Here is a 13,158-nt window from a genome sequence, read left to right as displayed (position 1 = left end):
TTTGTGTTTGGGACTGTTGGTGGAGTCTGCCCTGTTGTGTCTGGTGTTTGAGGAATGTGGGGGTTTGCCCTGATGTGTCTGGTCCTTGAGGAGTTGTTGGGTTCACTGTAGGGTATGGATTATCTGTTCCTGGAGTTTGTAGGGTTTACTACTGGAACATCATCCTTGAGTAAAGTCAGATCTTGAAAGATTTCTTGCTGTTCTGTCATCTGTTAATAATTTTGCTGTCCCTAAACCTGCAAGCAGACAGAACGCAAATAATTTTTCAAAGGCTTGCTTGAGTTGAAAGAGAATATTGTCATTAAGAATGAACTTGGGTTGAACTTTTATCTTACCTGAAACTTAATAGATTAGGTTTAGTGCCTTTCATATCATCTCAATGTGGATTGAATTCTCTCACAAGATCACACTATGGAGCTAGTTATGGCTTGAAATACAGCTGTTTTTCTGTTTAAGTAAAAATTTGAGGCTTAAATGTAGCATGCGCAAATTGATGTGGTGATGAAGAAAGAAGGACTAGTCTGTTCCCTTCCTCACATTTCTTCTAACAAGAGACACAACACATTCATAATTTGTGATCATAATTGAATCAAATTAAGGTAATTTTTTTCTTATCAAATCCTATTTAGTGGACTCAGTTTAATTAACACATTCATAATCCGATTTTTTGGGTAATGAATGTACTTATCAGTGTTTTTTCCAGCATGTTCTTGAAATAGATTTCTCTTTTCTACAGTTTATAATAGAAATTCCCAACAGAAGCAATTTGAAAAATAAATCACTTAAAAATTATAAATCATATATAAACTAATCAAAACTTAAAACTGAATATACAAAAATAGAGAAAACTCTGACAACGGTATAACCAGAATTCAATTGGAGTAACAATATTCTCAATAAACAAAAATTATTCACTCAAAATATTCAACAAAAAGGGGGGAAAAAAGGAAATGAATCCTCAGAAAAATGATACTAGCTTCATAATATTGATGAATCAATGCTTGAAGCTAGAGATATGAATCTAAGATAATATTAATTACCTGAACAGATAAAGAGAAGACTGATGGAGAAGAAGACGAAAAACCAGCAAGAACGAGCTGTTTCACTCATTATTTCTGAGGATTAGAGATTTCTGTTGCCTTGAAACAATGTTAGAGAAGCCAAGATTTATTACAACTCAAGGGAAGCATCAATGGAATTCCTGTGCGGAAGAATTTAATCTTTTTTGTTTTTTCATCCTATATACACATACACGCACACACAAAATAAACTAATTAAAGCTTCAAGAATCATTGCTTTCTTGGATCAAACCCCAGAAGGAGAATATAAGAAAACTTGAGAAAGGAGACTACGATTGTTGAAATCAGCAAGCAAGTGACGGTGCAAAAAGCAGCCCACAAAAGTAACTGTTTGGACTTAAAGATGATGCCTGGGTGTTGTGGAGTGTGAGTATATATATATATATATATATATTTATATGTATGTGTATCAGAATGTGCTTTCTGGTTAGTGATAATATTTTCTACTGTTTCATAGGACTGAAACAAAAGCTAAAGCTGATGCAGGGTGGTAGTTTTGTGCTTTTGTTGGCTTTCAGGTTTTGTAACCAAGAGTCTTGTCTCCTTTCTATTCCTCTCCATCTAAGCCACACCATTTTCTTTTCCTTTAAAGGAAGAATCGTTATATGATGTGAAAAACTGAGTAAACTAGGTTCTGGAGAGGTAAGAAGCCACAAAATATAATACAGTTGAGCTTAATAAATAATATATAATAAAGTGTAAAAGATTTATATATATATATATATATATTTTATATTTATGTGAGTTATATCTCCTGGACTTGTCAGGGCATGCCTCCAGATTACTACCTTTGTAAGCGTTCTTTGAGGCAAGAAGCAAGCTCTGATTCTGCTGAACTTTGATGATTCAATTCACTTAAACTTTTGATTATATGAAAAAAAAATTATAAATCCTTACACTATTGTTCTTTCTCATTTGTTCTATTTTTTGTTGGAATATTTATAAATATTTGTGAATTTGCATTAATTAATAAACCCAGACAGATTGATTTTATGGTTTTGTGTAAATTGTGATAGGTGAACCACACAAGTGAGTCCAACGAACAGAGACCCAACCTACAATCCTATAACCTTCAGTTATTCTCTGTCTTTTAATTGATTAAATCAAGGATAATAAAAGATTGATTAATTAATTTAATTATTAAGGAGCTTACTGATATGATCATATAAGTAGATCAATCAATAATCAACACACGTCACTTTTCATTTTTTTTTCATTATCTTTGCACTATTTAAAAAACTACGGGTGCTTAATAGGTTGTGAGTCTACCAACACTTAAGATAATTGAGGATGAAACTATTGGAGGAGCGAGATAGGCAAGGTTTGAAAGTGAAACATACTAGATTTGATGTGACTCAGGAAATCTGTTGGAAAGTACCAAAAACTAGAACAATGAGGGTGGATGTGAATGCGTCACAAAATCACTAGAACAATGTTGCTTGCGGTGGTTTAATATGAGACTTTGTGGATACTTGGATCGTTGGTTTTACGTGCAATTTGGGAAACATGCCAATCACTATTGCCGAGCAATGTGCCATCAAAATTGGGATTATTCTTTGCAATCAACATAACTTTGACAAAGTATGCATGACTTCAAATTCTGTAAAAGCACTCAATATGATTTTCAGACGAACAACAAGAGATCACCCTTTTTACAAGAACGTTGTGGAACTACAGACACTTGTTAGTGAATGTCATAACTTAAGAGTCGCAACACATTCCTTGTGAAATTAACTCGTGTTGATTTTATGGCTCACTTGACTCAAGATGGTCCTAATCATCTCTATCCTTTTTACGAAGCCCCCAATGGCTGTGCTAATCTTGTTTTGCAAGACCAAAGTAGAGAAATACCTCAATTGGTCAAGTTCATTCCCTTGTTCTTATTTCTTGACTTTCCCTAGCTTGTAGCTAGCCTTTCCAATAAAAAAGAAGAGAGATAATAGAGAAGTCACACTCAATTATAAATTCTTTATGTACGCATATTATTTTACTTAATCTTATTTAAGTTGTATGAATTAATATATTGATGTTAACATTTTTTTCATGGATGGTTGCTCTTTATTACTAACAGTAATTTATAAATCATTTGCTTTATTTATTATTATTGAGTATAAATTAATTTGAATTGTGATAGGATTCAGACTCGACTGGGAGAAAACTTTTTCAATCTAGTTGTTTTATTTAAAAGATTTGAATTAAAATCTTGGTTAAGAATGTGCTTCATCTTTAATTTAGAATTAACAAAGGGAATATTAGACGTGATATGTGTGCATATATGTGTTCCTTCTGCTTACACTTCTAAATCTCTATCACTAAAAATAAAAGTTTATATATAAAGTGAAACACAAGGTATATATTGAACTTCAATGTATGTTTGCGCTTTTATCTATAGTAATAATATTTGTTTTGAAGTATTGGGCGTCTTGAAAGAGTGTGTATTTATTTAGCTTTGTTATTATTTTAAAATGCAAAAACAAATTTCATCTACTAGCATTCGAGGTTGAGTATGAAGGATTTGATATTCTTTATGGAGTTCAAATATTGTAAAGAACTAAAGATTAGTGGATTGTCGTTGAATATCATATGACACTCTTAAAAAATAATTTATTATAAAAATAACTTTAATTTAATTATTGTTAAAAATGACTCTGAAGAGAAACTAAAGAAGGAAGAGATACGATTCTTCGTATAGGAAATCTTCAGTTCTGTGATTACTGTCTTCTTCATTAAGAAGTTTGTTCTATTTTGTCTTCCTCAAGCTTTCTTCTGCCTATGGTTTTGTCTTACAAATATTTTATTTATAATTATGAATTATCAATTATTAATTACCAGCTATTTATAGTGCTTAAGACTGACGCAATGTTGCTAGTTGATATTGCTAGTATTACATGGTTTTTACATATTTTATTTCGTCATCCGTTAACTATCTATTTTTTTTAAAATAAAAAGATGTTAACCCACTAGTTTTGTTTGAAAATGAGAGAATATGTGGAGTTTTACTATGATTGTCAAGAAATTCTAAGTTTGAAGAGTGAGACAATTTTGTCCCAAAAAAAAAAAAAAAGAAGTGAGACAAACTTAGGCTACTTTAATAACACTACACTACCATATGGGACATATTTCCCTAACTTGATTAACAAGAGAAGAACAAGAGATAGATTTACTTCTTGAAGAATGAAGATTGTGTGTGGGTGGAAAATGACGAGGGATTGGACAACCTGGTTTAGAATTATCCTTTTATGTAATTTTTTGTATCACTTTGTAAATTTTAGATCCTTTATTATAATTTTTAAAGCCATTCTCTATCATTTTTTAATTAATGAACGGTTGATATTAATTTTTGTCAATAATAAAGTTAGATAGTACTATATTTAAAAGTTGAAGGGAAATATTATTTAAAAAAAAAGAAAGAGTTTAGGATTTCAATCACTTTTGAACCTATAATTCAAGGGTTAATGTATTTTTTTTTTGGAAAAATAATAATTGGAGACTTCATAAGAATATTAATGACAATTAGAAACCTTGAATTATTGAAGTTTCAATAATAAATCATTATCTTTACTTATAATTAAAAAATGTGAATAGTCAATTGAAAAAGAACAATAGATATTTGAAATTATTTGCAAAATCAATTGAAAATTTATGATAATTAGTCGTGAGTTTTGACTTTTTACTGTCAACATACAAATAAGTCACTTAAAAATTTAAGAAAATACACTTGGGATCATAGTTGTCAAATTCTCGAGTTAACTTTACGAGTTTAACTAGATGTAAACTTGGTTAAACTCACGAGTTTACTTTCGAATTTATCATTTTTATATTTTTAACTTATAAAATTGTGTTCACTAATTCATAAACTTGAATTGGATGCAAGCTTGATAAAACTCGTTAAGCTCATTTTTTTTAATTGAACAAGTTAAATATATACTATAAAAAATTTAGTTCATAGAATTTATAAGACCTGATTCAAAGAAAAAAAACTTAAAATGCAAAAACTAATATTGATAAAAAAGAAAAAATACCAAAAATAAGTTTTCCTATTTTACAATTTTTATGTCTTACATATGATAATTTATCAATGTAGATGGGTGTAATTTTAATGATTTATATTTTTAGTATATTTAAATTAAATCATAATCATATTTTAACATATATTTGTTAATAGAGATAAATTCTTACAAGTTTACGATTCGAGTTTGTAATATGAGTTTACATTCCTATCATGAGTTTACTTAAACTCACAAGTTTAACAACCTTGCTTGAAATTATTTATAATATCAGTTAAAAATTTTTGAGAATTAGTTATAAATCACAAGTTAATCACTTGTGACTTTAGAAATCAACAAAAGATGCTTATGAATTTTTGCAATGTTAGTTGGGAATTTATAAAATTATATTATGAATCTTAAATCAATCAATAAAAAATAATTTATTGAAAATAAGAATCATATTTTATTACTTTAATTTTAATAATTTAAAGTTTGTAATTGTCATTAATGTTCTTAATCATACGAGACCTCTAATTGTTATTTTTTCTTTATTTTTTTTTAATTACACAAAATTTCTGTACACATTAGCCCAATGTCTACTAGATGTTGGGTGAGGCCCAAGGCCGAAACTTCTGTACACATTAGCCCAATGTTTACAAGATGTTGGGCGAGGCCCAAGCCCAAAATTTCTGCACACTTTAACCCAATGTCCACACGAAGCAGTTTATTGAAAAAAAGTTTGATGCTGAGGTTTCCTGGTAGTCTTAGGGCCTACGCAAAATTTTGAACCTACACTTTTGAGATATGACAAAAAATTCTAAATTAAGCTAATTTTCATAGGTTATAAATGAAATTTTTATAGTTTTAATAATATATATTTCTTTTGGCATAAAATATATTTAAATTGTGATACAATATACTATTATGTTTCACTAAATATACGATGATTAAATATATTTTTCCTAAATTTTCGTATATTGTATATTGATTACTAATTACATAAATTATAAGGCGAGCTCTTTTAAAATTTAGCATTAATATTTTAAATAATTGTTCATTCAAATTATTTTATATATTTAATAATTTATTTAGCAAAAGAATATATTTTATAATTTATAATATCACTATCAAATTAAAAATATGCTAGAAATCCAAGCCCCATTTTGTTATTTACTTCATAATATTCAAAATTACAGTTAAAAATTTTAAAAGTAGACTTTTTTTTTTTTTTCTACACTACATTTAAACTCAAAATCATGATTAGAAAAAACAGAAGATTCTATTGGCCAATGTTAGTTTTCAACAACCTAATTTTGTTTCATGACTTTGGTCTCCCATCACTTGAAATTCTATTTGAGGATGAAACTATCCTGCTCGGAAAAAATAATTTTCGGTAGAAACATGAAACTTCACAGTTACAAAGCATGCTATTCATTTTCTTAAAGCTGTTCCATGTTTCCAATCCTGCGCGACAATGTTGGTCGCCTTCTTCCTCGTTTCCTCCTTCACAAATCTTTTCACCTCTCTCGTTCTGTCCAATGGAAGCTTCGGGACGAATGCAAGCTTCCTCCGACCGAATTGGTCGACCGAATCTGTCGCCTCCTCGTTCTCCACCGTTTCCACGCTCTCCAGCAACTGTCCTTCCACTTTTCCGATCAGCTCATGGACTCTGTTCTCCGAAGGCTCAAACTTAACCCCATTGCGTGTTTGAAATTCTTTGAAATCGCTTGCAAGCAGCAGAGTTACAGACCCGATGTCAAGTCTTACTGCAAGATTATTCACATACTGGCTAGAGCTCGAATGTACGACGAGACAAGGGTGTTCTTGAGCGAACTGGTGATGAGTCCTTGTAAGAATAATTTTGTTTGGGATGAGATTGTTGCGGTTTATCGTGAGTTCTCGTTTTCTCCAACTGTCTTTGATATGATTTTGAAGATGTATGCGGAGAAGGGCATGACAAACTATGCCTTACATGTGCTCGATAATATGGGCAAGTGGGGTCGTATCCCCAGTTTGAGGTCCTGCAATTGCTTGTTGAGTAAGTTGGTTAAGAATGGTGAGTGTAGCACGGCGTTACTCGTTTTTGATCAGATTATGAGGTTGAATATTGTGCCTGATGTTTATATGTGTACAATTATGGTGAATGCTTATTGTGAGGAAGGCAGAGTGGCGAGAGCTTTAAGTTTTATGGAAGAGATGGAGAGGAAGATGGGATTTGAACCAAACGTTGTGACTTACAACGGTTTGATTCATGGGCATGTAAACCAGGGAGACATAGAAGGGGCAGAAAAAGTATTGAGTTTGATGTCTAAAAGGGGCATTCAAAGAAATGTGGTTTCTCTTACCTTGTTGATAAAAGGTTACTGTAACAAATCCATGATGAATGAAGCAGAGAATGTGCTTCAAGACATAGAGGAGGATGACTTACTTGTAGTGGATGAACGTGTGTATGGCGTACTAGTGGATGGGTATTGTGAAATGGGCAAAATGGATGACGCCATTAAGATCCGAGATAAGATGTTAGAAAAAGGCTTGAAAATGAATATATTTATTTGCAACTCTTTGATCAAGGGGTACTGCAAGCACGGTCAAGTTTTCAAAGCTGAGGAAATCTTTAGGCAAATACTGGATTGGAATCTAAGGCGAGATTCTTATAGCTATAACACATTACTAGACGGATTTTGCAGGGAAGGACATATAAGCAAGGCTTTTATGCTTTATGAGGAGATGTTGAGAGAAGGCATTGATCCACCAGTTGTCACTTACAATATTATTCTGAAGGGGTTAAGTCGTGCTGGTTCTTATGATGATGCTTTGTGCCTTTGGCATTCAATGCTCCAAAGGGGTGTAACTCCAAATGAGGTCAGTTATTGTACTCTGCTTCATTGCTTCTTTGAAATGGGAGACTCAGATAGGGCTATGATGCTATGGAAAGACATCTTAGGAAGGGGATTTGCCAAGAGCAAAGTTGGTTTCAATACAGTGATCAGTGGATTATGTAAGATGGGTAAAGTGGTGGAAGCAGAGGCAGTTTTTGACAGGATGAAGGAGCTTGGATGTTCACCAGATGAAATGACATATAGGACTCTGAGTGATGGGTATTGTAAGATTGGTAATGTTATAGAAGCTTTTAAAATTAAGGATGTGATGGAAAGACAAGAACTTTCTCCTTCCATTGAAATGTATAATTCTCTTCTTAATGGACTTTTCAAGTCGAGGAGGTCAACCAAAGTCATTGATCTCCTTGCTGAGATGCAGAGCAGAGGATTATCTCCTAATCTTATCACCTATGGAACCCTTATTGCTGGTTGGTGCAACGAAGGTATATTGGATAAAGCCTTCAGTGTATATTTTGAGATGATTAATAGGGGATTCTCTCCCAATTTGGTTGTCTGCAGCAAAATTGTCAGTAGCCTTTATAAGCTTGGTAGAATCAATGAAGCGACTTTCCTCCTGGACAAGATGGTAGATTTTGACCTTCTTACTGTTCATAATTGCTCTACAAAATTTCTCAAAGCTGATGTCATTAGTATAGAAACCGAGAAAATTGCTGATTCTCTTGATAGAAGTTTTATAAGCAATCATCTTCCCAAACCCAATAATGTCATGCACAACATAACTATAGCAGGACTTTGCAAGTCTGGGAAGGTTGAGGGAGCAAGAAATGTTTTATCTGCTTGGTTACTGAGAGATTTTCTTCCAGATAATTTCACATACGGTCCCTTAATTCATGCCTACTCAGTTGATGGCAATGTGAATGAAGCTTTCAACTTAAGAAATGAGATGCAGGAGAGAGGTCTTGTTCCAAATATTACTACGTATAACGCATTAATAAATGGGCTGTGCAAGTCAGGAAATATGGATAGAGCACAGAGGCTTTTCTGGAAGCTTCCTCAAAAAGGGTTGGTTCCTAATGTCGTTACTTATAAAATAATGATGAATGGGTACTGCAGAACTGGTGATTTTACTGAAGCCACTAAATTGAGGGAAAAGATGGTTGAAGAAGGGATTTGTTAATCACATGCATCGCCTTGATGGGTTACTTTGGCATAATCTCAAGCTTTGGATCAGGGTATTCTGCCGGGTTTGAAATAACCTTGTCTAACACTGATACACAATACTTCTAAATGTGAAGCAAAAATATTATATTTGCAATTAATTGTTATTACCTGAAGCCAATTTTCAATTCATTAACTTTGTTCAATTACAAGTCTGATCTTTCTGACTGTCACTATTGTGGTTTGCATTATCTTGATTATTTAAATGGTTATTGTTCTCATGATACATATGTTTACATTGACTAGGTGGGGCTGAGGTTTCCTTAGGTATATTCATATCTAGTTCAACTAGGTCTCTGTAGGAGGTCATTTACAGGGTCAAAGATGTCTATTAAGGTTTTAATAAAGAAATGCTTCTGCACTAATTATTATATTGATCCATTTTCAATGACCCTATGAGTCGTTCTTGAGTAATACTTGTGCAAATATAACAAGGGACTAAATTTGAGTATTAACATTCATGCTTAACGGTTACTAAATGAGGTTAGTTGAACTTGAGTACAAATCTAGCCACATGCTAGTTGTGAGAATTGTGATAAGAAAAAGTTTGTGCAACTAACATTACTTGCTTTCTATTATGAATTTGACAAGGAGGGAATCTATCTTGAAAGACTATCTTGTTAAGGTGGGAGAGCATTGTGGCTTATGTTCCATCTTTGGTCTTGATGTTTACTTGAAATTGATAAGAATCAAAGAATATACCGATTAGTAACCAATAGATAGAAGTTTAGGAGTTGTAATGAGATATGTTGATCATTTGGAAGGGAGATACACTTGAGTATTGGAATTTTTTCTTTATAGAACGAGTGTGATAGTTTTTTGTTTTGGTAAATTTTCAGGTTATATCATTTGGTTCTTTTATCCATCCTTCCATTGCGCTAATGGCAGAGGAGTCTCAATCATAATGTTCATCAGGAAGAAAATGTTAAAGTGCTTCATGAAGACTATACAGAATTGAAGAAGGGCACTTCCTTGCCAGGAAACAACAGATCAAAGATTAACAATGACTGGAACTTCCATACAGAATTTGTCTGCTGCTGCAACTGCTTAAAAAATGGTACCTCAATTTCATCTGTGCCTGCTCAAATATGTAGGAAGCATGATTTTTCAACAAGTGCAGACGTTGTATTTGAATAGTTCATATCGTTCCAGCAATAAATGTACAAAAAGAATGTATTTAAGAATGAGGAGATTCATGAAGATTTGGGAAGACATGGTTGCTGCTGTTTTGCAAGACTTGTCAACGAACATTTTGACTCAACAGCTTAAGCTAATTTGTGATGATCGCAAGGGGTTTTCATTAATATCTCTAGTGTGCTCCCTCAAGCAGAAGCCCTTTGAGCTTGAAATGTGGACAATGCACTGGCTCACCATGCCTCGACTGAAACTTAATTTTAATTAACGAGGGAGGCAAAAAGATCAAACTTTGACTATTGGCTCAGAGAGGTTTTATTCCATGTCAAGGACCATTTAAACTTACAAGGGCAACTACGTCTACTTTCACAACTTCAGTACCAAGCTACAAAGGCTATTTTTGTTATTAGTGGACTGAATATTGTTTTGGTCTTTTTCTCTTGGCAGCACCCTTCATGTCTCTCTTGTCACCATCAAAGATGAGCCCAGTCTATTCTCCAAGTTGGCAAGATAGTAGATTAGACTTTTCAGTTTTCAAAAACTGTGCATCATTAGCTGCACACAAGTCTATAATGTAAAAATCATATCAATTACGTTTTTAGACTCTTTTTGACTTGTTTGTAATCACACGGTCTTGACCTTGGCCATATCAATTCAAAAAGAAAGCCATATCCATTATTACAGAGATGTTTGTAGATTATAAACACCTTAGTTGATATTGTCACATCTGTGTGCAACGTCTGTTCCTCAACTTCAGAGAGATTTGGCTATAATTTTGTCCTACATGCAGGTCAAGCTCTTGGATTCAGTAAAGACTCAGTCCAAATTCTTCTTGCTTGCAGTCAGCAGAGGCATTTTTTTTTTTTTTAATGTTTTATGCTGTAATTTGACTTCACCGTTCTGCAATTTAAGTTGGAAGATGTACGACTTTCAACCCAATGAAGGCATTTAACAACTGTTGACATTATGAAGGTAATAATGTTTAACAGAATTACTTATTTCTAATTATTCTTTGGCCATAAACCAAAATGCTTATGCATATTGTTGAGTTTCTTGAACGATAGAAGAATGTGCTGCTGCATATCGTGAGCTTCGATGTGATGATTTTATTTGTTAAACCATGATTGTAGATCTTTGTTAGAAGGTGCCTTGACTTTAGGTTCCTCTGTCATTGATATAAAATATAAGTGATGGATGCTTCAATTCATATTCATGCTGCCTCGTATATTTCAGATCTATCATCCTTTGAAGAGGTCAATTCAAGCGTTTAGATTGTTGGTCTTAGTAGAGATTGGGAGATTGGATGGGTTTCCCAGTTTAGTGATAAACTGAGAAATCTAAGTAGAGTTCAAAGCGTTAGCCTTAGAGACTCTAGTAACTAACTATTTCACCACTGATAAGTTGAAGGTTGGGGTGAATGGGATGGTAAAACCTTTTTTTTTTCTTTTTAATATAGCTATCTGACTAGGTCAAAGGGCACAACACTTGAGGAAATGGTATGACTCCTGGAAATTCTTCCTTAAAACCTCAACTTTAAAGCATAGCTACCATTGACCATTCAACAAAGCACGTAACAAATCTAAGCAGAACACAATATTCAAGACAGTTCAAATCAAGGAAAATATCTGTCGTTCCCCTTTAATGAGCATGCTTCTTAATTGATGTCCTTGGATTTGAAGGTGGGGAAAATTCAATGACATATGTGCACTTCTCTTTAAAATAACAGGTCATGTTCTGAAAATCCATTTTTGTTGTTCCTATTTGGAACATAAACTGAAACCTTGAAGTTACTAATATTTGTGTCCTTTGCTAGCTATAATTATTGTTTGTAAAACCTCTCAAGAACACAGCATATATGAAATCTCGCCTTTTTTTTCCCCTCTTTCAGTTCTTCTTGACAGATGGATTTACAGTGTTGCATCATGTGCACTAGATCAAGAATTTTGGAATTTGGATTCCTCTACTAGATCAAGTGATGATCCACTGCTAGGGAGTGTATATGAGACCCACTTGATCTCTTTCTATCGACTCAATTCTCTCTCTCTCTCAGTTAATAGGTATTATACAATGTTATAACTTTAAGATTCAAATTCAAAATTTCATTTTCTATTTCGTATGAATCTTTGATTTTTTTTCTTCCATCTGTATGTCACAATGTTCAACCCAAACCCATCCCAGTCACTCAACCATGTTTACAAGCGAGCCCCTTAAAGTATTTGTTATCCTTTACTGTCTAAAATTCTAAATTGCATTACTGTAACTTATTTATTAGACTGTATATTATGCAGATTATAAAAGAATCCTCCACCGCAGCTATTGCATGTGGACTTGACAAGAAAACTACCACCAATCTTTGATGAGAATAATGTTCAGATCTACAACAGTTGAGGTATATTCTTTGTCTTTGACTTCTGTTTCTGCGGATATAGAACTTAAATTCAACATTGTAGACAGGGTGGTTGTTAGAGGCAACGTGTAGCTGTTGTTTCAGGACGAGGAATTGCGAGAGAATGTTATGTTTGGTACATTAGGTTTGAATGGAAATAAAATAGAAAAAAGATGGATTATGACTATGATTCTTGTATCTTTAGAAAAAACAGATTACTGATAAATGATAATAGGATCTGTTATACTGTTTTACAGTTTGTGTTTGTTGAGAGTTTTATAATTATATAGATATCTAAGATAAAAGCATGACAGAATTTGGATGAGGAAAAAATAGTTTTTTTCTTTTTTGGGTTCCGTGATTGTTTTGCCTTGCTGATTTCCTTTAGTTGTCGTATCAATCTACCAAGCTTTGTACTTTCAAAAAAATTAAAAAAGGTTTAATTGGGTTGTATTTCAGCCTTCTGGGACTCATTAATTATTTGACGGTTCAAAAAGCTTTTGTAAATGTAT

The 13,158-nt window shown here is 32.9% G+C and overlaps 1 protein-coding gene across 5 annotated transcripts; it reads left to right on the top strand.

The window, feature by feature from the left end:
* The first annotated feature begins 6,477 nt into the window (after positions 1-6,477).
* Positions 6,478-12,900, top strand: LOC129287003 (putative pentatricopeptide repeat-containing protein At1g19290). 5 transcript variants are annotated; one of them, XM_054923128.1, is made up of 4 exons: positions 6,478-9,140; positions 9,966-11,232; positions 12,149-12,317; positions 12,549-12,900. In XM_054923128.1, exon 1 carries the CDS (start codon positions 6,521-6,523, stop codon positions 9,083-9,085), a length of 2,565 nt encoding a protein of 854 aa, XP_054779103.1. In that variant the 5' UTR covers positions 6,478-6,520; the 3' UTR covers positions 9,086-9,140; positions 9,966-11,232; positions 12,149-12,317; positions 12,549-12,900. The 5 variants fall into 5 exon arrangements, with proteins under 5 accessions (XP_054779103.1, XP_054779102.1, XP_054779101.1 ...); XM_054923127.1 differs by having other exon boundaries at positions 6,478-9,152; XM_054923126.1 differs by having other exon boundaries at positions 6,478-11,232; positions 12,549-12,649; positions 12,711-12,900.
* Positions 12,901-13,158: the final 258 nt, after the last annotated feature.

Source organism: Prosopis cineraria, unplaced genomic scaffold (genome assembly GCF_029017545.1).
Source record: "Prosopis cineraria cultivar Desert tree isolate PC_DT_omini unplaced genomic scaffold, ASM2901754v1 PC11, whole genome shotgun sequence".
Classification (NCBI taxonomy): Eukaryota; Viridiplantae; Streptophyta; class Magnoliopsida; order Fabales; family Fabaceae; genus Prosopis; species Prosopis cineraria.
Note: the sequence above shows the minus strand (reverse complement) of the source record. Positions and strands in the feature narration are given on the sequence as shown.

Bases quoted from the DNA above. Each gene is read 5' to 3' on its own strand.
- LOC129287003 (XM_054923128.1), top strand. From the start codon at position 6,521: ATGTTTCCAATCCTGCGCGACAATGTTGGTCGCCTTCTTCCTCGTTTC.